The following is a 27,959-nucleotide window of genomic DNA, read 5'->3' on the forward strand; positions in this document are numbered from 1 at the left end:
CAATAAACACAAGGGCTCTTTTTAGAGCCACCTAAGAACTAAACACATAAGTTTGATGTATATCTGAAAAATATTATTTGTTTTTTGGCTTGGAGTCGCGCACCCAACGCGCCAAAGTTGTGCACCCAACGCATTCAAGTCATGCACCACACGTGCTGGAGTCGTGCACCCTACAGGTTAGGAGTCATGCATCCAAAGTGTGCACACCAGGGGCCGCACTGAGCGCCGCGCTAGGTGCGTGACTCCCAGTTTTAGCGTAAGAAAAAAAAATAGCCCCTATCACTAATTACTATTATCCCCGGGGACCCCATCCCCCAGGGCTTATAAATAACATTGGGGCCCGTGGGGGAAGCCCCAATTCCCCCACGGTCCCAGCCAGCTCCCCGCATCCTACGAGAGCCGGCATTGCTTTTCCACATGGGAAGCTGCTAACATGCAGCTCCCCATGTGGAAAAGCAATATGGTTTGGATTTTGAAAGAGAGAGCAGGTTTCCCTGCTCTCTCTTTCAAAATCCAAACCACGTTTGCTATGGGAGGGCGGGAAATTCCCACCCTCTCATAGCAAACAGCAGTGTCCTGGGGGTGGGCACTGGGGTGTGGCGGTCCCCAGGGCCCTCGAGGGCTCCAGGAGGGGGGCCACGCAGCCCCCTCCCACAATACATAAAGCCCCAGGGGGTGGTGGTCCCCCCACAAATTATACTAGGAGGGGCTTTTGAGCCCCTCCCAACAATTTATTTTATAGCCCCGGGGGTGGCGGTCCCCGGGGCTGGGGGCCCCTCTGGGCCCCTTTTAAATTTAATAATTTTGCCCCCGGTATTTGGCCCCCCATGGGCTAATTATAAAAAAAAGCTCTGTTTTATTTAAAACTTTTTTTTACAGCACAGTCCCCGCACCCTACACGCACCTGCCGGGTCTTAAAAAAAAACAATTAAAACATTTGTGTGGGCCCTGGGGGTCCTTCTGGGACCCCCTAAGCAGGTCTAGAGGGTAAAAGTATTTCTACCCCCTTTCTACGTTTTGCACACATATTCCACTAACTTCTTCAACCTCGCTTCTACCGAGGCACAAAATGGCTGCCATCAGTTCCTGGTTACGAATGTTGACAACCACTTGACAGCCAATTAGCATTCAGCTTGTGATCGGAAGGGTGCCCTTATGATACACTCACGGTGCGCTCATAGTCCGCGGATCACCCGCGCCCATAGATATATAAATGCTTTTAACTGTAATTTTCTCAGGAACTACTGAACATATTGCCACCATTTAAGCAAAAGGCACAAGTCTGAATTGAAGACTACCTATTTGCCAAATTTGGTGTAAATCCGTTCAGCAGTTCGGGCTGTAGCTGTGGCTAAAGGTCCTATGGGTAATTGCATGGGGAAAATGCATTTTGGGACCCCCCCTTTTTTCTCGGCCCCACTTGACGAATCACCCCCAAACTTTCAGGGAAGGAACGGAACGGAGCTGACCGTAAGTTTTCAAAACTTCGCGAAGATTCGTCAACCGGCGCCAAAGTTATTCCAAACAGAATGTTGCGGATTTCCTATGGAAAATAGGTCCTAACTATAACTACCTACTGGCGACCGCCAGTAGCTAATACATACATATATATTATATATTTATTACCTACTGGCGGTCGCCAGTAGGTATATATAGTTAGGATTTTTTCTCTATGGGATTTTTGAAAATTCTATGTCTAATAACTTTGGCGTTTGTGGACGGAATTGGCTGAAATTTTCAGGAAAATGGAACATTTTGTTTCTGAGTAGCCCCTGAAAATTTGGGGGGGTTTCGTCAAGGGGGGGCCGAGAAAAAAGGGGGGTCCCAAAACGTGTTTTTAACATTGAGTTTTCCATAGGGCGGTTGGCCTCACTTTTAGCCCGAACGGCTGAATGGATTTGCACGAAACTTGGCAAAATTGTAGGGACTGGTAGCCCGATGTGCCTTTGCTAGGTCTCAATATATGTGCTCCAGTGGATTTTGAGAAATTAACGTTCAAAAAAAGATATATATCTGTAACAGCGGACCGGGCAGCGCTCCAGTTCGCGTACTTTTCGCGTTATGGAGCTTTGTGAAGCGAAGCTGATTGGTTCTCCGGCGTCTGTAAACATTCCAAACAGTCCGTAGCGGCCGCCATCTTGTCTCTCGGTAGGATCGAGAGACAAGAGGAGGCCAAAGCGAAGGGGAAAATGACCATAAGGGGGCATAGTAGATCCTCCCTGACCCCCTAGGTTTGATGTGGACGTTTTAAAAGGGCCCCGCGGGGCAAAAAAAATAATAAATAATAATAATCGAACGGCTGAATGGATTTGAACGAAACTTGGCAAAATTGTAGGGACTGGTAGCCCGATGTGCCTTTGCTAGGTCTCAATATATGTGCTCCAGTGGATTTTGAGAAATTAACGTTCAAAAAAAATATATATCTGTAACAGCGGAACGGGCAGCGCTCCATTTCGCGTACTTTTCGCGTTACGGAGCTTTGTGAAGCGAAGCTGATTGGTTCTCCGGCGTCTGTAAACATTCCAAACAGTCTGTAGCGGCCGCCATCTTGTCTCTCGGTAGGATCGAGAGACAAGAGGAGGCCAAAGCGAAGGGGCAAATGACCATAAGGGGGCATAGTAGATCCTCCCTGACCCCATAGGTTTGATGTGGAGGCTTTTTTGGTGGGGTGCGCCCGGTTAGCGTAACGGGAAGCGGACTGGGGAGCGTACTACAAGGAATGAAGAATGATTGACTTTTAACTTATTGTATGTTTATAGACTTTTTTAAAACTTTTTTTTCTGCTGAGTGACGTCTCGGCCTATCTTCACGGAATGCAGTCCCTACCATCTCGGCGTTTAAGCCCAGGGGGACCGGTAGTGTGGGAGAGATAACGGGGCATATTATCAAGGGGGTTTATCTCCGCTTTTTTGGCTTTAAAAGCCAAGAAAGCGGAGATAAAATTATCTCCGTATTACCTAGCTGTCGCTAACACCAGTTAGCGACCGCTAGTAGGAGATAGCGACCATCTTGGGCCCCACTTTGCATGTCAGTGATATTTATCACTAATGACATGCAAAGTGGGCATGCCAAGATGTTAGCGACTGGAAACAGTCGCTAACATCGCTATCTCCTATTACCAACTTTTGGAGATATTCGCGCTAAGCGCGAATATCTCCAAAAAGTAACACCTGCCCTGAGCAGTTCTTAGCCATGTTATCCAATGGGAGGTGGATAACATGGCTAAGAGCATTAGCTCGGTAATGCATGAATATCGCTGACTTTTCAGCGATATTAATGCATTGCGGCCGTTTTTTATCGCATTTGCGATAAACCTTGATAATAGCAAGGTTTATCTGCGATAATTTCTGACGATGCTTAGCGGTAAAAAATTCGTTGCTAAGCATCGTTAGGGATAAATATCGCTTAACTTTGGTAATATGCCCCAACGTCTGTTAACGTTCGAATCGAAGGAAATCAGGAAGTGTTGAAAAACATTGTCTGCGCCATCTTGCCTTTTTTCAAATGCCACACTTTTGTCGTGCACGGCAGCCATTTTAGATGACTTGACCAGACCCACTCTCTGCACGCTGTCGATCCTTAGCATGGCTCCCCACCCTCGCAAGCATCTCCCCCAGGCACTGGTCACCCCCGCTCTCTGTCTTATGCATGGGCAATAAACCTCCCCCCATCTGCGCTGCTCTTCCCTGAGAATCACACCCTGTGCCCGCCCGACACCTCCCTTTCGCCCTATTCACTACCGCACCCTCTGACACTCCTCTTCCTCTGTGTCCGATTGTCCAGGCCGGTCCCAGGCTATCAGCTAGCCCTGCAGATGTAGTTTATGGCCCCAGCTGGAAAGAATTACCCCTCTTCAAAGGAGTTATAGTAGATCAAGGCCCACACCCGATGAGATCCGTCACACCACACGCGTTCCTACTATCTGAAAACCATCCTGTATTGTGATTGGGGAGGGGACCGAGCCTGAAGCGGAAGATTCCAGGGATGACTCTTTGTACATCAAAGTTTTTACAATTATGTGTCACATTAAAAATATATAGCACTCCAACAAAGTAGTAGGATTATAAAACTTTAATAACTTATAAATATATACAACAAAACAAAAACAGTAAAAACATTTAAACATTTTTAGGGAAAAAGAAGGAAGTAGCGGTCGGTTGTGCGAATAGTCCCAAGGCAGCACAACGTCCAGATTTCTGGACGGCACCCAGGTGATGTTGCCTGGGTGCCGCACTGATTTCGGTATCCGGCGTGGGGCGTCGCGGGGGGTGGGTCATCAGTAGCGGTCTGTTGTGCGAATAGTTCCAAGGCAGCAGAACGATGGCACCAAGGTGATGTCCAGTAAGTTGCCGCCCTCCGAATAACGGCGTGGGGTGCCCCGGGGGGGGGGGGGGGGGGAGGCGGCGTGAACGGGCCTCCCCAGGTGGAGCCTCGTCTGCTGTAGTGGGGCGCCCCTTTACCGTTTCAGTTGCCATTCCGTCCGCTTTTGGTCCACTGTGTCAAAATCCGCAATTCAGCTGAGTTGCCGCCCTCCGAATAACGGCGTGGGGCGCCCCGGGGGGGGGGGAGGCGGCGTGAACGGGCCTCCCCAGGTGGAGCCTCGTCTGCTGTAGTGGGGCGCCCCTTTACCGTTTCAGTTGCCATTCCGTCCGCTTTTGGTCCACTGTGTCAAAATCCGCAATTCAGCTGAGTTGCGCCCACTCTTGCGGTGCAGCGATAGGCGGCTGTCACAGGACTCTCAAAATGGCGGCAGGCTCTTTCCTTTTTGGGCCTGGTCCACTGAAATGGCCCTGGGACACCTTGGAAATCGGACGCTTGTCTGCTAGGTCTTGGACCCCATTCTCGAAAGCGTCCCCTCCGCCTTGAGGATTCTACAAAAGTCTTGGGGGCCCCCGACTCCTGTAGGCTTCCGGTGGGGAGCGGCTGCCATGATTGCTCGCGGAATGACCACGACGGAGCCACGAGATGGTGGTGCTTTCATGCTGACGCCAGCTTCAGTCTGAAACATCCAGAAACAAGGTGGGGCTTTCATCGTTTGGGAAAAAAAAATAGTTTTCATCCAATGAAAAGTGTTATTTTTAGGTCATATGATCAAGCCTTCCATCATTAGGAAACCAAAAGTAAAATGAACCAATGAAAAGTTTTATAAACAAGTCACATGACCTGTTATGCGGCATAGGGTATAAAAAGCGTAGAAAATCCGTTGGCACGTGAGGCGGCGTCAGTAGCGGACCGATGTGCGAATAGGCCGAAGGCAGCACAACGCGCCAAGATCCGGATGGCACCGAGGTGGTGTCCAGCATGTTGTCGCACTGGTGTGGCCATCCTACAATGCTGAAAGTCGGCGTGGGGCGCCCCGTTGGCCTGTGAGATGGCGGCAGTAGCGGACCGATGTGCGAATGGGGCCAAAGGCAGCGCAACAATATTTTCTGAATAGAAGACACCACAAGGCGCTGAGATGCCAAGATCCGGATGGCACCGAGGTGGTGTCCAGCAAGTTGTCGCACTGGTGTGGCCATCCTACAATGCTGAAAGTCGGCGTGGGGCGCCCCGTTGGCCTGTGAGATGGCGGCAGTAGCGGACCGATGTGCGAATGGGGCCAAAGGCAGCGCAACAATATTTTCTGAATAGAAGACACCACAAGGCGCTGAGATGCCAAGATCCGGATGGCACCGAGGTGGTGTCTAGTAAGTTGCCGCACTGGTGTGGCCATCCTACAATGCTGAAAGTCGGCGTGGGGCGCCCCGTTGGCCTGTGAGATGGCGTCAGTAGCGGACCGATGTGCGAATGGGGCCAAAGGCAGCGCAACAATATTTTCAGAATAGAAGACACCACAAGGCGCTGAGATTCGGTTAGCACCGAGGTGGTGTCTAGCAAGCTATGCAGCTGAGTTGCGTGCGCACTTGCGGCGAATAGGTCGAAGGCAGCACAACAATGTTTTCTGAATAGAAGACACCACAAGGCGCTGAGATTCGGTAGGCACCGAGGTGGTGTCTAGCAAGTTGCCGTACTGGTGTGGCCATCCTACAATCCTGCTCCGAATAACGGCGTGGGGTGCCCGAAGGGGGGGGGGGGGAGGCGGCGTGAACGGGCCTTCCTAGGTGGAGGCTCGTCTGCTGTAGTGGGGCGCCCCTTTACCGTTTCAGTTGCCATTCAGCTGAGTTTCGGCCGCTCTTGATGCTACAGCGACAGGCGGCTGCAAGAGGACTCTCAAAATGGCGGCCTGTTCTTTGGATTTGGGCCTGGTCCACTAAAATGGCCCTGGGACACCTTAGAACTCGGACGCTCGAATTTTTTTTCCTTTCCTCTACATGCAAAAAAAGGTAAATGCCCGGTACGTTACACGCTTCATCTGCCACGATGTACTCTCCAGAGGAACCGAAAAAAAATATAGTTATGGTAACTATACCATGCATCGTCATATGGAGAGGTGGCACCGATTAATTATAGTGCTGGATAAAAGAGAGATTTAGAGGAGAACCCCCGACCTGCCAGTACATTCATCAAAGAAGTGGCACTGACAGCATCAGAGGCAAGGGAAACGGTCCCAAATATTTAGAAGAACTTTGGAAAGATTAAAATGACATGTTTAGATTGTGGCAAATTAATTTCATGTGGACAGATGAGTGTTACTCTAATAAATACAGCATATGAACATCATCATAGTCGATGGTTGGTAGAGACATTTTGACTATATCCTGGACCTGCCCGTCCTCGCCCAAAATGGCGCCGGAATAAATGGGACTTGTAACTCCTTGTTGTGTACTGGTTGCACAACCTTGATATCACGAGATACGTATGCAGTTTTGAAGCACATGGCGGGCGGGGACGAGAATAGATTGAATATTTCGATATCCCTATTGATATTAAGTTCTGATGTGTTATTGATTACTGTACTATTGAAAGTTCGAATTAACGTCACCCATGGTACTTGCCCGCAAATGTATATCTAGATAATTTTATTGTAAGTGGCCCTGTCGTATTTTAATTATAAAATGTACGTCCACCGATTCCGCAACTGTTAGACACTTTAGTTCTTGCAACCTAATGGCCCGCCCGTTACGTTCCTCTACAGTGTAAATGTCTACTCATCATATACGATTACAGTTTGCTCCGTGGCCGGCCCACGTGGTTATAGGCCCGTATTTGTATAATGACATTTTCACAATAAAGGTTTTTAAAAGAAAACATGGTAGTAGTATATACATTGGTAAAGTTTTTAATAATAGTCACTGTTTTAGAATCAGTAAAAGGCAAGTGAAATAAAGCAGACCAATTACATGAAGGGTAAAAGGTATAATACGCAGGAACGCAGTAAAGATAAATGGTCAAGGGCTGTTGTGTTTTCTACTCCTGCAACATAAAGTGATCGATAAGAATCTCATATTCAGGCGTATCGGCGACTAAGACAGCAGGCCGACCCTCTTTTGCTCAACGGCTCCGTCATGGGACGAAGAAACGGCCTTTTTCTCGAAAAAGGAATATATTTTACTTGCAAGACAGTTGTAAATTTTCCGGGAAAGTACATTAGCCTGGAACATTATAACATATATTTAAGAAAAAATAATGTTCGAAAGCATCATTAGAATAAGAAAAGTAAAATGAACCAATGAAAAGTTTTATTAACAAGTCACATGACCTGTTATGCTTACGTTACGCGCTGCGCGTCGCGCCCCGGATCACTTCCGGATGCGCTAACGCGGCGCGTCATATGACACATTACGCGACAACGCAGGTCTAGAATATAGTCAAAATGTCTCCACCAACCAGCGGTCGGAACACAACCCCTTTCAGCAGGCTAAATATATCTGTTAAATGACAACAGAAGGGACAGGCAACAAGAACCATCAGTGAAAGAGGGGAGGGCTAGTTCTTCTCTACCGGGTCACGTTGGGGCGCTACCGGAACTGATCGAATTGGTAGTCTACAGTGTTTCTGGATGTTTCAGACTGAAGCTGGCGTTAGCATGAGAGCACCACCATTTCGTAGCTCCGTCGTGGCCATTCGACGAGCAATAATGCTAGCCGCTCTCCACCAGAAGCCTGCGGGAGTCGGGGGCCCCCAAGACTTTTGTAGAATCTTCAAGGCTGAGGGGACGCCTTCGAGAATGGAGCCCAATCTCTAGCAGACAAGCGTCCGAGTTCCAAGGTGTCGCAGGGCAATTTTAGTGGACCACGCCCAAATCTGAAGAGCCGGCCGCCATTTTGAGAGTACTGTGGCAGCCGGCTATCGCTGCACCGCAAGAGCGGGAGCAACTCAACTACATGGTGAGCGAGACACTGTAGTCGAAAGAGCGGGCGGTAAACAGCTGAATAGCGGAAGAGGCACAGTGTAGCAAAAGCGGGCGGAATGGCAACTGAAATGGTAAAGGGGCGCCCCACTACAGCGTGTCTTTAGGTGAAACGGATTGTGGGACAAGGTCAAGAATGGAAGAGTTACCAAAAGGCAAAAAGTTCCGCTTGATCCCGGGAGCCGGCCACCTATGTCGGGGGCGATCTCAGGCTACACCAGGAGAACACGACTTGGGGAGGGAGCCGGAGCCAAGCGCCCCCTCCGAGTCCGCGCCATCACACCGTCCCTCGGGGGCCTCCGTCAAGCGGTTCAGGGTGGCACCGCATTACATTGTTCACAAATGCAGTCACGTCCTCAAACAGTCCCCACTTTACTTTGACAATAGTGAAGCTGAAGCAAGTGCAAATAGGCTTCAGACAGTGTTACAAGCACTCCTCAAAACTTTGAACCATCAGAGTGCATGAGTTTCATGCTCGATCGATTGAGCTAGCCGGATCGGGCAACAAAAAGTATAAAATAGTTATGTAAATAGTTGTTTAATAAAATGTTTTACCCTGTTACTTTGCTGGTGTGTTGTATATATTTGTAATATTTGCATAGAGTTTATCGTTATTTTGGGCGGGGTGGGTGGCGGAGCCGAGCTGTATTGCAGCCATCATGGTGTGGAGTTTAGTTCATCTCAATAGTTTCGTGTTTGTCATGAGGGGTTGTTCCTAATGTTTCTATTTTAGCGAGGTCAAAAAGAGATCCCATTAGTGGCCTACTGATTTTGCTCGATTCCTTTTGTTTTTTTACACGATTTTTCGCTATCTGCAAAGAATAAACAGAGTATTGCGACTCTGTGCTTGTTTGTAAATAGAGAATGAACCAAAGAGAACCAATTCTAAAACAGTAAATGCTTGGATAACAATCAATCAAATGGAGAGAGAAGCAGGCACGACGGATTACAACGGGGGCAAAGGCCTGCGTTAACTACCCTTCACTATCTGCAAAGAGAGAGTACTCCTAATAGAAATGAGGGGGAGGGGGGGCAGCATTCAAAGCAGATCAGTGTGCATAAACACGAAAATGTTTTTACTTACCACGTACTTGACATTCGACAGCTTATGATATTTGCTATTAAAAAACCATTGAAATTCACTGAAAAAACCATAGGTTAGAGACCATATATAGTTAGGAATTAGCATTTAAAAAACCTTGAAAATTCACTGAAAAAACCATAGGTTATAGACCATATATAGTTAGGGCTTAGCATTTAAAAAACCTTATTTTACTCACACAAAACCATTGAAATTCCATATATAGTTAGTTGCACTAACTATATATCGCGCACCCGCAATCCACTGCTGATGATGTCACATATTACATCATTCATGACATGGTCAGTGACATCACTGATGACATCACTGATGACATCTCAAATGACATCACTGATAACATCACTGATGACATCTCAAATGACATCACTGATGACATCATCTAGTGTCTGTGTGTTTTTGTAAAGTTTAAATATGTTTTACATATTGAAGAATGAGTGGATGTATGGAAGACTGAGTGTGTGTGTGTGGCTGGCTGGGAGGTGTGTGACTCTGCATATCAATGTGTACTTGTATCAGTGATTGTATAAGAGAGTAAGTATGTGTTAGTATATGTGTGAAAAGTATGGTGTTCTGTGTTTAACTGTATAGATGAGGAAATCAAAGTGTGATTGATTCTTCACAGGACTGACTAGGTGTATGAGTGCATATGATAGTGTTGTAATAATGAGTGACTGTATGTATGAGTGATTGTATGGGTGAATGAGTGAATGTGTGTGTAGACGTAGGAATCAGTGAGTGCGTATGTAGTAACTGGTATTTGTGTGTCATGATGTCATCAGTGATGTCATTTGAGATGTCATCAGTGATGTCATTTGAGATGTCATTAGTGATGTCACTGAAGTATGGTGTTCTGTGTTTAACTGTATAGATGAGGAAATGGAAGTGTGATTGATTCTTTACAGGACTGACTAGGTGTGTGAGTAACTCCATGGATGAGTGGCAGTGTGTGAGTGTCTGCATAGGTGTATGAGTGCATATGATAGTGTTGTAATAATGAGTGACTGTATGTATGAGTGATTGTATGGGTGAATGAGTGAATGTGTGTGTAGACGTAGGCATCAGTGAGTGCGTATGTAGTAACTGGTATTGGTGTGTCATGATGTCATCAGTGATGTCATTTGAGATGTCATCAGTGATGTCATCAGTGATGTCATTTGAGATGTCATCAGTGATGTCATCAGTGATGTCACTGACCATGTCATGAATGATGTAATATGTGACATCATCAGCAGTGGATTGAGGGTGCACGATATATAGTTAGTGCAACTAACTATATATGGAATTTCAATGGTTTTGTGTGAGTAAAATAAGGTTTTTTAAATGCTAAGCCCTAACTATATATGGTCTATAACCTATGGTTTTTTCAGTGAATTTTCAAGGTTTTTTAAATGCTAATTCCTAACTATATATGGTCTCTAACCTATGGTTTTTTCAGTGAATATATATATATATATAATCCATTATAGATATGTTTTCTATATATATAAATATATATATATAAATTCTGTTTCTCTAAAGAGTTTCACAATGGCTGTTTCTTAGTTATTCTTGTAGAAAGGATCCTGAAAAGGATCTTAAGAGGTTTTCGTTTTGTTGGAAGCCACAGCACCAACTCATTCTTAGGGCAACTCTTTGCTCCCAAGTGCTGATAGGCTTACTCTTATGTCAGCCAGTACCAGTAAATAGAAAGTTATTGCCCTATTATATTGTTGTGACATCATGCTGGGCACACAAGCCACACTGAGAGCCGCCTTCATGCCACCTCCCCCTTCTAGATACAACTCTCCCACTCCTAGAACACTGCTTACACAATGAAAAAGGAATACACCCGTTTTACTCAAACTAAGGCTTGATTCTGATTTCAGGCGGAATCTCCTCCACCTAGGGAATATGACTGCAAATTTAAATTTGCTTTTACAGGATTGTCAGCTACTCAAAGCAAGGATTGATGTGATGTGATGAGGATTTGAGGCACCGCAAGCTGGTAGTAGGAGGCTGAAACCTGAGGCCTGGAGAAATGTCAGGGATCACTTGTGGCCCTCCAGACCTTTCCCCCAGAAAAGTCAACTGTGTTTTGCTACCTGTGCAGCCAACACCCGCTAATCATCCCCAGAAGGAAATCCCTCTGTAGCACTAATCACCGCCTATTGCTTCCTACTGCTGCCCACTTCTACCCACTGTGGCGAGTTATGGCAGACTGTGACAGGTTACAGGTGGTGGTGTAGGGAGGAGTGACAGTATAGTGCAGTTGGAATGGCAGGGCATGATTCAGAGTTTGATAATAGTGGGAAACCCTCCAATATCCGAGGGAGTCGTAGATCCAGAAAGAATCCACCTGTGAAATTTCCTCCAACATAATATTCCCAAGATGGAAGAGATTCCGCAGGTGGAGTTTCCTTTAACAGTTTTGCCTGAAATCAGAATCAAGCCTTAGCTTGAGCAAAACTGGTGTGTCCCTTTTACATTGTATAAGCAGTGTTATGCCTTCTGAATTGAGCACTTTTCCCATAAATGCAAAGATTTGCCAGTACTCCATCACCCCAATGTTTTGCATGAATGATCTGTACTCAAAGCTATGAGTTTATAAAATATGCAAAGTGAAGCCAACGACACAGAAGCAATCGCATGTCTCTGAATCAAAGAGAAGTAACCTTCCTGAGAACTCAATGACAAACATCATTACCTTTTTAAGATGGAAGCCCTGAATAGTGGTGTCCTTCACACAAAGATGTGGTAGGCCAAGGGGAACAATACTGCTGTAGCGCTGTATCTCATGGATCACTGCATTGGTGTATGGCAGCTTCATCCGGTGTTCATATTGGATTGTTTTGTTGGGTTCAATTACATCATCAAGCTCTCTCTGGATTTTCTCTGGGGAAAGATATGCAATAGTTACTAGTGGGAGATGCAATAGAGACTACCCATTCTCCCCTTTCCTCTCCAATCACGTTGGGAGGATTCAGGCCTGTGGCATTCACAAGCTTTGTAACTCCTAAATAGGAGAAGATTCTCTCAGTGCAATTGTGGTACTCTAAGAACTTAACAAAGATGTAATATTGATAATATAGACTTTTTAACAGTACTATCTGCAAGTTGGAAACTGCAGAGGAAACTTAGTGTCCTATCTTACTGCCACGACCACATAAATCCACATCAATAGCAAATGCATCTGATTTTCTGATACAAAAGTGAGAGCAGAAATGAGATATTTGGAATCAATAAATAAAGGGTTATGTAGAGCTTGGCCGATGGCCCAGCATTTTGCTATGTTAGTAGATGCCATAGCCCTGCGAAGGAGACACCAGTAGATCTTGTATGGAGGTATCCGATTCAGATGAGGGATCAGCTAACTGCAGTGTTCCATTCGGGCATACCTGGATGCAACCCGTACTATCCACCTTTGTCGGCTGTGCCGTTGTAGAGGGTCTATTCTGTATCCCCATTTCGCTCGGAAATTTTTGAGTGTTCAGATCTCTGGGAGTCTCTGCCCCACTGTGCACTGTGTCCCCCCCCAGAGCTTCCAACCATTTAGATGCCTCAGTCGTAGAGAAAAAGCTATATTTCATCCCTTCTTCGCCTAATCATCTTTTGACTGCCATGAATGTTCTCTTTTGATCTTGCACACATTGGATGTAATCCGGGAAAATAGCAATGCGATGACCCGCGTATGATGGCACTTCCCTTTGACGAGTGGCCTACAGTATCACATCTCAGTCACGATAGTTGGAAAAACGCGCAATAATAGCCCGTGGGGGTGCCCCGGGTCGCAGGGGAGGAACCAACGCTCTATGTGCCCTTTAAATATTGAAAAACTATGATAGTTTCTTGGGAGCCAGGACCTTGATAATCCAATTCTCCAAGACCAGTTCTGCAGAGGGCCCTTTCGCTCGCTCTGGAAATCCCACAAATCTCAGGTTATTTCTCCTTGATCGTCCCTCTTCATCTTCGGCTCTATCATCAAGTACAGATACGATTGGACAAATCCGAGACAGTTTCCTTCATTACCTTAACTTCTGCCTGTAGGGCCTCCACATTTTGCTCATTTGCAGTGACCCTGCTTGTTACCTGGCGTAGGTCACATCTTAGTAGGTTAACGTCAATGGCCACTGCATCAATTTTATTGACCATGCCATTCCTGGTAGACTGTATTGTTGCCATAATGTCTGGCAGTGATGGATCGCGGACCACCAAGTGTATGGCCTCTTCTCCTTGCACCTCTGCATCCACTGCTTGTTGCACCGACTCCGGTGGACATGGCAGCGCATAATTGGAAATGTTATTTGACTGTACCCGGGTACCTTGGCCTTTCACTATATTGGTACATTAGGATGCACGTAGACTTGGTCTCTGAGAAGGCCACAGGTCGAGGATCACTGTCACTTCTTTCAGTCCAGTAGGCCCCTCAGATGTGTCAGGATATCCACTTGTTATAGGTGCATGCTATAAATTCTCCTCAGGCACTGGCTGGTATCACTAAAGAACCTCTATCTATGGGCCCACAGTGCTCTTGGCCCAAAGAATCCGACCATGGGAGCCCTTGTCCTGGTCGGTATAAGTGTCACTTCACTAGTCTCAAGGATCACTCATCATGCACCTCCCTTCCCTCCAGCTTCAATATTCTCTGTACGTGCTCATATTCTATATGCCCAGTTCAGGCAGTACTTCTGCGTCTTGTCCTTTCACCAGTGAACTCTATTGGAAGCTCTCGAGGTATTTTCCAGTGGCCTCGGTGGCTTATTGTGTTGGTCTCTCCTCCCCCTTACTCTGCTATCAGTCTCGTCGCTGCTTGAGACAGGGCGCAGCCTGTCCCCAATTCTCGTGCCAGTCTCCGCCTTCTCCTTCAGGTGTTCTGGAGGCTCTTATTCAGATGTTTACTCTACAGGTCTCTTCGCTTCCCCCCACTGGCATTGAGACAACTCTCCCGGTTCTAGGTAAGCCCTTTGTACAGACTTTTATTCCCTCTCCACAGGCTACAGCCGGTCGATGCTTACATGGACAGACTCGTGTTATGGATCTGTGTTCCCCCTCACCAGGACAAGCACCAAGTGTGTCTGGGCTCTTACTATATTGGCCACGGGGCTCCAACAGTGCGTTGCAGTGTCCGGTCCCTTCACAGGGTTAGACTCAGCTAAGGCCCACCCACTTTATTCTTGGGGGCTCACTATGTTTCGGTCCTCCTCGAATCTCCCGGCTCCCATACCTCTCAGGAGTTGCACGCAGGGACATTCTTCTCTATATGGTTGCCACTCTTGGAGCCGCTCTGTGCGGCCCGCAGAGACGGCCACCTGGTCCGCCACAGTACTTCTGCCCGCGTCATCTGCGTGTCTCTACCAGCCCTGCTGCTCAGTCCGCCTACTGCACACCAGCAGGATCAGAACCTCAAGGCCTGGTATTCTTTTGTTGGGTTGCAGGCCCCCGGATCCCGGCGTCTCGGCTCCTCACTTTACCAAGATGGCACCGGAGTTCAGGAGCTATCCTCTATTACCGGGCTCTCGTTCAGCTTTACACCAGATCAGCTTCCTCCAGATAATCATCCAAAGATAGGATGCCGTTTTGTGGGGTAGGTGTCATTTCTACACCCCAGGATCCTATTGGATCTCCCTTTTTCCAGCAGGAGCGCTGAGAATTAAGTCTGTATGGCCATATTTTTGTACTACATAGCCTGATAGGGAGAGGGATAAAGGCAATTTATTTTACAGCCCTTCTCACTAGGGGAGATAAGGAAGGTGATAACTGAGCTTCCAGATGGAAAGACCCCCTGGTAGGACAAACCAGGGGGTCCAAATTTGATAGAACATATGTTGAGCTATTAGTTTTGCATCTCCTTGCGGCTGATGGAGCAGGATTTCGCTAAACAAAAACCGCTCGTATTGAGTACCCCTGTAACATGTACTAACTGTAATTAGTGGATATTTCCTAACGTGCACCCTCACATCACACATGGAAAATTTGCTTTGTAATATGCATGAATTAATCCTAACATATGTAAATAATCGGAAATGTGATAATATTGTGTTTAGAATGAGATACAAAAGCTTGCACAGCAAGTCCGCATGAATATAGAGAAAAAAGAATGAGGTGTATTGCTTTATTCAAATAATTAATGCCGCTTTTCTGCTTATGCTATGCTCGGTTAACTATTAATATGGAGTAGAGACAAGGTGGGTGATTAACAGAGAAGATTACATTATCACATAATTAATAAATGTCTGTTTTCCTGTTTTTTGGTAACAAACGACTGCCCCATTTTGAATTAACTCGACACTACTGTGGAAGGAGGAATGGGACGCGCACCTAGAGCACGTGACCAAGAGGCTGAACTCCTGAACAGGCTGAAAGAGCGTGACTCGGTGAAGGACAATATGCTTGGCATGCGGCCAACTCCAGTGTCTTCATGAAAAAATTCTGTAGTTGTTGAATGTATTAACTTTTGTTCCTTGATTGTTACACATATACTCATGAGAGAGAAGGGATGAAAAAATGAATATGTGGGAACGGAAGCCTAACAATGGGGTAGTCAAAGAATCATGGTCAAATGGTAGGGTGACCACCCTCCCCTAGATTTCAGCCTATCCTGTTGCTGGGACAGGCGATTTTAGCAACTTTAGTTAAATGGACATGTGAATTAAAGGTATAAAGAGTAGGTGATTTAGGGGTGGGGTCTGCTGGTGCGAGTTTCGGAAGGAACGGGAGGAGAGAGAGGGATGCACCGTTGATTGTCGGGTTGCAGAGAGGCCTAGCTGTTCCTGTCCTGTCCCTGTCCTGATACTTGAGTGTTTGATCCCTGACTCTCTGTCCGGGGGTCCCCTACCACTACATAGGCCTGGGTGGTGGTTTTCCTACTTTCAAATTATTTGGGTTGGTATTCTGATGACTTGAATTCTTGTACACACATTGAGTGGTAGCTGTTCCTAAATGAGGAGACATTTTTCTACAACTATTTATTGAGAAAGAATGTGTCTGAAGCAAGAGTGAGGAACATATAAATATAAATCAGGATAGGGGAATTCCTCCTTTAGACAATGGTGCCCTCACACACCCTTGTGGGTGCCATGCTTCATCATCAGGCGTTGCTCCTCGTGGAAGTGGTGCTGCAGTCCCCCACGGGCCCCGCGAGAGGGCTCTTTGTCGGAGATCTTTTTTAGGAGGTGCCGCAGTTGTGCATGTGGGTGTAAGGACCCTGTGAAAAAAGTGTGTGAGTGAAAATAAAATTACCTCTTCAGTGCTCCAATATAACTTTATTCAGGGGTCCGGAAGGTAAAACCAAAGGGACTGGAGCGTAACCATAAAACAAATGTGTAAGGGGGTAGATATGCTCCCAGTACTCTCAGTCCATGGGGGTGATGTGAAAGTGCAATGTGGTCAACATGTTTCGCGCATAAGGTGGGTCCCTAATGGATGCGCAGTGTGCTTCGTCAGGACCGCGAAAGTGAAGTAAAAAAAACCTTGAGAGTCTGGGAAGAACACGCAATACTCTCACCATACCCAAATGTAGGGTCAGGTGTGTCTGAGGCACTTAGGAGACTCATTTTGTTCGTAGTCTCTTTTTACCCAACCTAGTAAAACACAAACCAAAAGACAACAAAGAAAACAGAGTATATTACATAGAGAGAATATCAATATAGTCATACATAGCACTTGCTATGTTGTAATATTAAATAACAAGTCACACACGACTCCAACGTATGCTCGATGTAGCAATTGTTGGTGTATAGAACCAGGCTGTATTATGCGTGGTAAGAGTGACCCGTAAAAAGAACAATATCCATAAGAAAAATAGGAGAAACATCCAGGTAAAGAATTGAGTGACGAGGAGACAGTAAAACAGGCATTGAGCAAATATTGCGACAGTGGTCTTGAAGCAATCCCAAAAACTCTGTGTGATGCAGCCCCAATTATAGACTCAAAATAGGGCTTGAGTTAGTAGTGCACAGAATTATGCCAGGATTTTGTGGTATCACTTCATGCAGAAATGTGGCCAATACATACATTAGTTAAACTAACTGTGTAGCATGTAAAGTCGACCGCAGTGGTAATAGCAAATAAGCCACGGAGATGATGGAGACGCCTACCTCGAATTTCCTTGCACTTTTTGTCTCTTCATCTATTCCTCCAAATTGATGAATTTTGATTAATGCATATTGTCTGATGTCTCTTTACCTATCCACTCAATGCAACATATGTTTTTTAAGATTGTTTATTTGCTGAATGTTTTGATTAGATTGTACTCTCTCTCATGAAGTTTTTGCAAGATTAATGCATTGAGTTTAGATAAAAATGAATAATTTGCAAACTAAGAGGCTGTGGTTATTTTAGTCAGGTTTATGATTAGAACTTTGTATAGAATTGCCATTGCCTTCAATTCTTCAACTAATTTGTCCATCGACCAAGTAGATGGGAATTGAATAACATGTTTACTGTGAAAACTGTGGATTGTCTAATTATTGATCAACAGAGTAAAGATTTTGAAAGAAATTTGCAAACTTGACTTCAGCACAACAGGGATTTGGGTGTCTGTGTATGGGCGAAAGTATGTAATTTTATTCAATGTTCATCCCTGATCAAAATACTGGGTTTGCGCTGGATCAGTTTATTGGTAGCAGAGTTATGGTTTAATGATTGATTAATTAGGTAATGGTTATTGAGTATTCATTATATGTTTTAACCGCATGCGTGCGTGCGGAATTCCGCCCGTACGCTGGGTTTTGCGAAAGCGCATGTTACGTGACGAGCTGGGCTCGTCATGAGCGTGCGAGGAGGCTATGCCATGACGAGCCCAGCTCGTCATGAGCGTCGAAGGGGTTAACCTGAAGAGTTAGTGACTCGTTTATATGTTGTCCAGAAGTACAGGTACAAGAGTTGTCAGAGGAATCCCGGGAAGGAATTAGCCTGACGTAGGCAGTAGAAGAGTGTGGTAAAAAAATCACACTGCAGAAGTACTTTGTCTGTTGCGATAATACTGAAAAGCTAGGTAGGGTAATTGGTAATATATTTAGGCGAATTTTTGTGTGAAAGAGGAGAGTCTGTAACATCAAAGACTTACCTTTTGAAACTCTGGCAGTATCTCCGGGAGGAGTAACTGGACACCCTTTTTGTACGTCAAAAGATCCTCTTGTGAAACCTCGGTTTCATCCCTAGAGAAGGACTAGGTCACTTCGGAGCTTGCTAGAAAAGTGAAATAACGCTTGCCATTATTATTGCTTGCAGTGTAAGAAAATCTCTTTGAAAGGTGAAGACTATCTATTTATTTAGCGGAGCAGACAAAGTAGCATCGTCTTTATATGTCGTTACTAACCAATTTTGATTAAGAAAAATAAATTCAGAAAAATATTGCCGTAAGATTTTGTAAAGGAGGGGTCAGTAGCAGTAGTGATATTGACGTCACAAAGGTGCTGCACTGGTATTGGAGAATACAGCAGGTGTGTATCGAAGAGCAGATTATAAAGGGAGGGTCAGTAGCAGGAGTAAACTGACGTCACAAAGAACCGCGCTGGCATTGGTCAGACAGCGGGGGCGAACAGAGTGGTGATTGGTTGACTAGTGTGAGATGCGCTGATAATAAATAGGACTGAAATTACATAGTTAATTGTGATTGGTTGGTTGGTGTAAGACTCACTGGGGTAGGATAGAAGTTAACAAACAGGGAAAAGAGGAATACAGAAAGGTCTCATTGTTTCTGTTGGGTAGAAATTACTAATAGAAAAGTGATGATGGAGCGAGGGTACCATACATGTGTTTGGTTAGAAAACTGGAGAAAATATACAAAGAATGAAGGAATGTTAGCTTTCCCTGAGTTTGGTACGTTTAATGTGAGCATTTTGCAAAAATTGACAGATAAGATAAACTCTTTGGAGCCAAATCCCAGACGTACACAGTATGAAGCATTGGTAGAGTGGGAAAAGGAAGCATTTGAGAGAGAAAAGGATACAGGTGGTAGAAAATATAGAAGATTGTTTTCGAGTTACCCATTTGAGAAGCGAGAGGATCAAATGAAAAGGTGGAGTAGAGCTGTAGTGACTGAAAGTTTATACCCAGTTTTGACAGTAGAGAGTCAAACAGGAACAACATGCAATGTTGTCCAAAATATGCAGGTTTTTTTTTCTTAATTTAGTTCCAAAAAAGTCTTGACAGGTTTAAACAGTCATGGACGTAGCCAAGGTATGAACTTTCAACCAGTGGGTGTCAGAAACTATTACCAGAGACTAGCAGACTGATATCTGGTCACCAATTCTACAGTACCTGTGCAGTCTGAAGAGCAACTAACCCATAAGGAGTAATGAAGGATATATGTATCACTCAAGTGTGAAAGAGACTTACATCAGTATGTAAAATTGTGTACAGGGATATGATGTGGGGGTCTTTAAGGAAATGTCAGCTTTTATGCAAATGTCCTCGTGGGTTTGTTGATGTAAATCATAAATAGAATAAAAATCACCCTAATAGAATATTCCATAATAGGGGCTACCCTGTGAAGTGAATAAACAGCAATTTGCTTCACCAAATCCTGCATCTCTAAGTTTCACAAACAATATGTATGCTAGAATGTTGCCTTATTTGACGGCACCTGTTGGGGTTTGAGGTGTTCTCTGACAGGATATCTCAAATGCTATAAAGGATTTCTGGGATTGATTTTGCTTGTCAACATGTTTCTAACTACAGTATTTTTTAGGTCAAATATCAACATTCTATTTCTTTATCACATAGGTACATAGTGGGTGCAAGCATCAACATCTATACTTGAGTCCACCTCGAATTTGCAACCATAGAGAACTTTTCATTCCATATTATACAATTAAAGGATTATGCAGATCGGTATACTTGAACTGTCGTTTACTCAACAACTCACCTTGTATCTCGGGATGTTTTACCACATAAAGCAGGGCCCACAGGAGTGTGGCAGTAGTGGTTTCTGAGCCTGCGATGAACAAGTCCACCACAACTTGTACCAGGTTGGCCTCATCATATGCAGCTCTTGAATCATCTTGGGCCTGCAGAGGGAAGAGTTTTACTGAATAAGCTCTAAGCTCAAAGTCACATAGAGCACCAGCACTGACAAAAAGCAATCTCCTGACTCCCTGATTGTGCTTCTATCATCCACAATCTGGGCTTCACACTGCATAATACACTGATCTCAGGCTGGCACACTTACTCCAAACCTCCTGCACGATGAAAGGCATCCCTGTACCCCACATGCTGTTCTGTGCTTCATCTCTGGCAACAGGGACACTAGCCAAGGGCTGCCAGAGGGATCTGCATTGCTGACAACAGAGGTAATGAATGAGAAAGCCATCCATATAGGAGGCTGCAGCATTGCATAGGGGTGGTGTGCTTGCACACATAGTCAGTGACTGCTTCTCACAGACAATGGTATCTGTTCAACCCCCAGTTTTACTGGGGGTGGAGAAAGAAATGTCCCTAATATGATTGGAAGATGTACAGCATGACAGCTACTATATTCACACTCGTTCTGCCTGGTTTTTGGATACAGGAAAGAAATGGTTACCTAGAATGTATGACTTGCCTAGAGTAAATGGTAGTCACACCCTATACAAATTAGTCTTTGGAGTATAAATGTTTGTGCCTGACCTTGATGTCCCTGGAAAGGTGGCAGAGTCGAACATCAAATCAGCAGGCCCTCTTTTACAGTTAAATATATTGCAGACTGGGCAAGAAATTAGAATTAAATTGTCCAACATGAAGAACTATGACTCCACCACTGACAAAGATAAACGTACTAAAGCTTCTGATTGACGGGTCCCTAAGGTGGGGTTCATTGACAGATGCATTTTAATCATGGTCATTTATCTATGTTGCTGATGAAGTTCTGTCCATTCTAATGTGGATATGTGGATTCCAATGTTGATTATAATTTGTTCTTGGTACATGGAAAGTGCCTACCTAGTAAAATAGTGCCTTTTCCTGCAGTTCAGAAATTGTAACCTCATTCTTCTTCTTACAGAGTAAAAATGGATTATCATACTGCTAACATCAATGCATAGCCTGTGCTGCTGGACTGTGTTGTTTGCTTTAAAAATCTTTCTGGACAAAATTGGAATTTATGGCCCTTTTGCCAGTTTGTGGGACATAAATGCTGATAAATAATGAATGAATGATTGAGTTAAACAATGAGGAGGATCCTTATTTAAATGCAGGAAATCATCAAGAGCTGTTTTTCATGATTATGGATACAAATAAATTCTCCAATCTAATTGCCATAGAGAAATATATAATTATACACAGTTGGATCACTGTTGGACCACGCATATAAATAGGTTTCCCTGTTTTAATGATGATGACAGGTCTAATCATTCTGCTTCTTCACTATTCTCAGAAAAATTGAAAAAAGACTGATTGCGAAGCACATGCTTATTTATCCTATTCAATACATTGATTCATTTAAAGAACGAAGGTATGTATACAGAAAGGAACGAATACATTAAAAAAGTGTATAGGGGACTAACCTTTGGCAAATTTAGGCCATACATGCAGAAAAATGATGTTCCTAAATAAGACAAACCACGTCCATGAGCTTTGCATCTTCTAAAGATTTAAAGACACCACCAGTTGCAAAAATGTAATTGACAAACTTTACAGATTAGAAATTGAAAATGTTACTGACAATGATAAAACTGAAATGGTGTAGAATGGGACATACAGCTTAATGATCTTTGATTCAGAGTGAATAACTTTGTGGTTAATAGATATGCACATGTGTATGCACAGATTTCTATCTCAACCCACTGGTCCAACCCGAAACAGACCAGATCCCCGATATGACATATGACTTTGACTGCAACTATGGACAGTGTAGGAAAATTGTGCCAGAGATGGCTTTCTCATTCCAGTTTGAATACTGTGAAAGAACACCTGTAAAAGCTTAGCATAGACCTGGATTTAAGTGATTGTCTTCTGGAGCCATATCCTGTAAAAAAAGATTTAAATATACACTCTGATATATGCTGCTATAAAAACAAAGCAGGCATACTCTGAAAGAAAAGGTGCAGAGAAAGGTTGCATGACAAAATATTGTCTACAAAAATATAGTGATACCAAAATATTGTTTCTGATAGAGAGTTCTAACATCACATACTTCGCCTTTTGAACACCCCTGACGGTTCTGATTGGATCTGGAAACTTTTGAGCAGTACTTCTGTACACCAGTAGGTTGCACGAATGCAATTCTGCTCTGGAAATGATGTGTGCGGCCAATATAGGTGCCACTTTTGCATGCTGATGTCAGTTTCTTTCTTTCCATGCCATCACAGGTGGATCAGGAACTACCTCTCGTCTCTTTGAGACAATGTTTTGACAAAATTCCATCATCGTACTTGGGAAATGTCCTCTCCCAAGACAACATGTTTTAAGCCCTGTGTGAATGTCGAAAGCAACTGTCTGTGACTGATCCTCGCCAGGTTTGCCAGTGGTGGCTGTGGTTGAGCTACAAGTCCAGGACCTGCTGTGACTGGACTTTGATTAACCTGAAGGCCATATGGGACAGCGAGGCGAGGTTCTACATCACCAAGCATCGAAATACCCCATGTCATGACTGGTGATTAGAAGAAGAGGCACAAACAATCCAAATTGGGCTAGGCCTCTTCCTGTCACTCTTGAACTTCAGTGAGGGTGCACAGACAGTCCCATGCCTTTACACATCTACTTTGCATCGCCATGGTTCTGCTTCCTTCCTGTCTATTCTCTGTCCCCTCTCCTTTACACAATTCACAGTATTTTATTGCTTCACTCCTGTTTCTGCTTTCCTTTCTACCTTTATACACATCTCCCATTAACCCTCTTCTCTGTCTTACACACTATCCCTTTCTCACCTATCTCTCCTGTCAGCATCCTTTCCCTTACCTTTTATTTATTTATTTATGCGTTTTTATGTAGCGCAGACTTTACCCGAAGGCGTCAGAGCGCTTCACAATAGGAACAGTAATGATACATGAGGAGAAAATTACAAGTGAACAAGTTACAAAAGCAGACGTTAAATTACATGAGGTAAAAGTGACAATTGTGAGCAAACAAAATACATGAGGTAACAAACAGTGCATTACAGGAGGAAAAAGTGACAAGTGTGCAGGTTACAAGAGAAAACAAAGTACAATTAGAGGTATAATACTGCAATATATGCTAGACACTCGGGCACAAGAACAAACGTTACGTAGGCAATGGTGGCACTTGTGCAAGTATCAAAAGCAAACAAAATGTGAGAGGTAGCAAACAGTGTGTTACAAGAGAAAAGTGGCGTGTGCATGTTACAAAAGAGTATCAAACACAGGTACAAGGATAATACTGCAATAAATGGCAAACACTCCAACCACAAGAACACACTGGGAAGGCACTTCCATAGTCATGGAGAATAGAATTTTCAGTAATGGGAGGTCCTCCTTCAGATAATAGAGAGGGTGTGAATTAATTTTGGAGGTGTCTTTGGAGGAGGAGAACTTTGAGGTCCGTTTTGAAGGCCTGGGAGGAGGTGGTGGTCCTGAGCTGAGGAGGAAGGGAGTTCCAGATTCTCACTGCGTTGCCTGAAAAGGATTTGGCCATCGATCTTTCCTTCTTGAAAGTGGGAGGTTCAAGCAGTAGATATTCCGCATTACGTGATGGTCTAGAGCCTCCAGAGAGTTTCAGTGTATTCGTCAGGTAGCAAGGAGAGGAGGAGTGCAAGGCTTTGTGGGTGATACAGGCAGTCTTGTAGATAGCTCTAGCCGCGATGGGAAGCCAGCGGAGGGTGGATAACATCGGTGTGATGTGGTCGCTTCTTTTGGCCCCTTAAATGAAACGAGCTGCTGAATGGAGAACAGATTTAAGGGGGACAAGTGGGGGACAAGTGGGATTTGGGGAGGCCAGTAAGAAGAGAATTGCAGTAGTCCAGTCTGGAGAGGACCAGCGATTGCACCAGGGTTTTAAGGTCCTGCTCCGGGAAGAAGCGACGAATTCCCCAAAGAAGGCGCAGTTGGTATCGAGCAGACTTTGCAATGGAATTGATGTAGGAGATTAGATTGAGTTTCTTGTCGAGTATGACACCAACGGATTTTGCGCTGTCGACAATGATGGGTTTATTGTTAAGTAGATTCATCTGATCCATCCATGATTGAACCGGGGGAGGAGAGAGTGAGGAGGAGAGGAGGAGGAATTCAGTTTTGGAGGATTCAGAATCAGTGGATGAGTTGACATGCAGTTTTGAATGGAGTCGAGAGTAGAGCTTAGGATGGAGAGATCGTGAGTGGAGGCAACCTTGAGGTAGATTTAAGTGTCGTCTGCATAGAGATGATAGTGGAACCCAGATTTACTTAGGAGATTGCCCAGTGGTTCTAAATAGAGATTGAACAATGTGGGTGCAAGTATAGAGCCTTGAGGAACACCTTGACCTACCGCCACAGGAAATGAAAGACTGTTCGCTATGTTGATCATTTGGGATCTATCAGAGAGGAAGGAAGCAAACCAGTTAAGCACAGTGCCCTCCATGCCCATTCTCTGTTGAAGAGTGTTAAGGAGGGTGTTGTGATTGACATTGTCAAAGGCTGCAGAAAGGTCAAGGAGAATTAGAAGACAGGATCCTCCTCGAATCGAGTATCCTCAGCGCATCATCAACCACTTGCAGTAAGGCTGTTTCAGTGCTGCAGTTTTGGATGAACAATTGTCAAGAAGATCATTGTCCTTGATATGACGAGAGAGTTGTTTCGCTACACATCTTTCTGTGATCTTCGCAAGTAAGGGTAGGCTAGTGATGGGGTGGAAGTTGTTGAGGTCATTCGCATCAGTAGTGGGTTTTTTAAGCAGAGGGGTGACCTGCCCAGTTTTGAAGGAGACAGGAAGGGAGCCTTGACAGAGGGAGAGGTTGACCAGAGTGGTCCAATAGGAAAGGGAATGGGTATAGAAGTCAATGGCAATGGCACTGGGGATGGGGTCCAGAGAATGGTTGGAGGGCTTTGTCTCAAAGGTGCACTTGAGAAGGGTATCTTCAGATATGGGGTAAAAGTTCTGCCAAATGGCTGAGGATTTGCGCTCCTCTGGAGGGGTAGGATGAGCGACCTGATACACAAGTGATTTCACTTTTTCATCGAAGAAGATAGCGAAATCCACTGCTTTCTTTGTAGAATCCTCCAACTTGGAGGTTGGGGGAGAGCAGTTAGGAATCTTGATGAGATCGAATACTTTTTTGGGTCTATTTTTGGCTGAGTCAAGGAGGGTTTTAAAGTGCTACGCTTTCCCAAGGAAGATGTGCTTGTGGTACTTGGATCTTGCTGAACGAAGCGTGGCCAAATTATCGGTGGAGGGCACTTGCCTCCATTGTTTCTCCAGGAATCTTAGCTGCTTCCTTTCTTCATAGAGGGATTTATTGAACCAAGGTGCTGAGGGAATGGGCCTTATCTTTTTGCTTTTGACTGGAGCGACGTTATTGATTTCGGCTGCAAGGACTGTGAGGCATTGGGAGGTGAGTTCGTCAACATCTAGGTTCGAGTCTAGCCTTGGAAGTGATAAGCTGATTCACAGAGGGACCAAAATCAATATTTTTAGCATCACAGAACCAGGAGGTAGCCCTCTTAGGTTGGCCATGAGTTATAGAGTGTAATAGGTGAAGTGGGAATGGGATGAGGAGGTGGTCAGACCAGTCTACATGAATAGGGGTAGTGATAGAAAGCATGCCTGCTTTAGAAATAACAAGGTCCAGGATTGGGCCCTTAGAGTGTGTTGATTCTGTGCAGTGTTGGATAAGATCGTTTGCAGAGAGGAAGGTGGCCAGCGAGTTCGCAGAAGAGTCTTGCGGTAAGCCCCAGTGGAGATTGAAGGCACCCACGAAGGTCTGATTGTCACTTTGCGAGTATTGGTCATTGATGAAGTCAGTGAGTTCCTCCATAAACGAAGGGCCACTACGAGGCGGGCGGTAAATGACATGGAATCTGAGGGGTGAGCAGTGGTGCAATTGAAGCTCAAGAGAAAGGCATTCAAAGGTGTGGGAGGAGCTGATAGGAGAAGTCTTAAGTTGAAGGGAGTTTCTAAAGATGACTGCAACACCTCCCCCAATGTTGTCAGTTTTGTCATTCCTAAATATAGAATAGCCTGTAGGTAATAGGAGATCAAACATAGAGTGAGAGGTATCGTTGAACCAGGTCTCTGTGAGGAAGAGCATGTCAATATTGTGATGGGTGATGGTATCGGAGATTTCAAGTTTGTGTTTTACTGCAGATCTGCAGTTGTGGAGCAGACAGCGCAGCTCTGTCAAGACTGTTTTGGTGACAGGGGCACTAAGGCTCTGAAGGGTTATCGGGGTATTGTACTTATGCTGGGGTGCTCGGGAGGGTTTAGGTGGATGCCTGGTTCTGACAGAGGAGATGGTTGGAATAGTGTAGATAGTAGGGTTACTAGGGGATGCAGGTTGAAGAAGGGTGGCGTTCAAGGGCTTGTGTGAGTTAGCGAAGTTTTCAGACGACAGGTTGAGCTTGGCTGTATTGGGGTGAGGGGGCGCGGTGCATCTCGTGGGAAGTTGGGAAGGAGTAGAGGTGCATGGAAAGGTGGAAATCTTGGAGCTTAAAAGTAAAATGGCAGCTACAAGCTGGGAGATGGAGGTGATAAGAGAGCCTAGCTTTTACACGTCTCTTACTTATTTTCTCGTCTTAAGCGTTGAACCCTCTTTTTTTCCTGGGCTATCCTTGTGAAACAAGGTCGGGCGGCCAGGACAGAAAACGAAGATGTCAAAGACTGGTGGACTGCGACCCCACTCTCTCCCCCTCTTGTCTCTCCCCAACAGGACGAGTGGGACTCACCGACGTCACCGTTGCTGAAACCGACAGATGAATTCCAGGACAGCTCCTTTAATCGGGGAATCCCTTATGACGGGACTCTACCCCCTGTTGACGTCTTCAACTTCAGCCCAATAAGGAGTGAATGCCAGATGACACCGGTGTGTGTCATCAACGGGGAGAAGACGGAGGCGAAGAGCGATGACGCAGAGTTGCCCAAAGAGAGAAGACCGCTGGAGAAGAGAAGGAGCCCGGGAAAAGAACCATTGGGAGCCTTTACAAACACCGGACGGCCAACGATACCACGCTTCATCCCGCCACGCTCCAGGGGGAGCGTGGCTATCGCAGGTACGGGAATGGTTCATGGGTTGGAGACAGAGGAGGGAGAGCCCAGCGAAATAAAGCCGTCTCCTATCTTACTTTTCCTGCTTGCACCCCTTTCCTGAGCACTCACACTTATTTTCTTAGATGTGCGTCATGGTTTTGCGGTGCCCTCTCACACTGTGCCCTAAAGTTCCTTAAATTCAACCCCTTCTACATAGTATTGTTTTCTTTATTCCCCACAGTGTCTCCTGCAATACCTATCTACCGCCTACCACCTGGAGAGGAGGAGGAGCCCACTGAAGTCTGTTAGAAAACGGATGACCAGACGGAACGCAGACTTGACTCCCTATACCCTGAAAAATTATCCTTGAGAAGTAGACGTGTGTTGGGAAAAATAAAACCCTCTTTATCATGACCAGGCGTACAACCCCTTATTGCTACCCCGCAACACCTTTCCAACTCCTTTTAATGCCTCCCACTATCATGCTCCTCTGTCGCA

At 45.1% G+C, this 27,959-nt stretch overlaps 1 protein-coding gene across 1 annotated transcript in view; it reads right to left on the reverse strand.

Moving 5' to 3' along the window:
- Nucleotides 1-27,959, reverse strand: part of LOC144771608 (cytochrome P450 2J6-like) — a 501,433-nt gene that overhangs the window by 185,974 nt on the left and 287,500 nt on the right. The window contains exons 6-7 of the mRNA XM_078655981.1: nucleotides 20,239-20,380; nucleotides 12,076-12,263 (exon numbers count right to left, since the gene is read on the reverse strand). Coding sequence (XP_078512107.1) covers nucleotides 12,076-12,263; nucleotides 20,239-20,380 — 330 coding nt within the window. The remainder of the gene's footprint in view (nucleotides 1-12,075; nucleotides 12,264-20,238; nucleotides 20,381-27,959) is intronic.

This window comes from Lissotriton helveticus, chromosome 8 (assembly GCF_964261635.1).
Source record: "Lissotriton helveticus chromosome 8, aLisHel1.1, whole genome shotgun sequence".
NCBI lineage: Eukaryota > Metazoa > Chordata > Amphibia > Caudata > Salamandridae > Lissotriton > Lissotriton helveticus.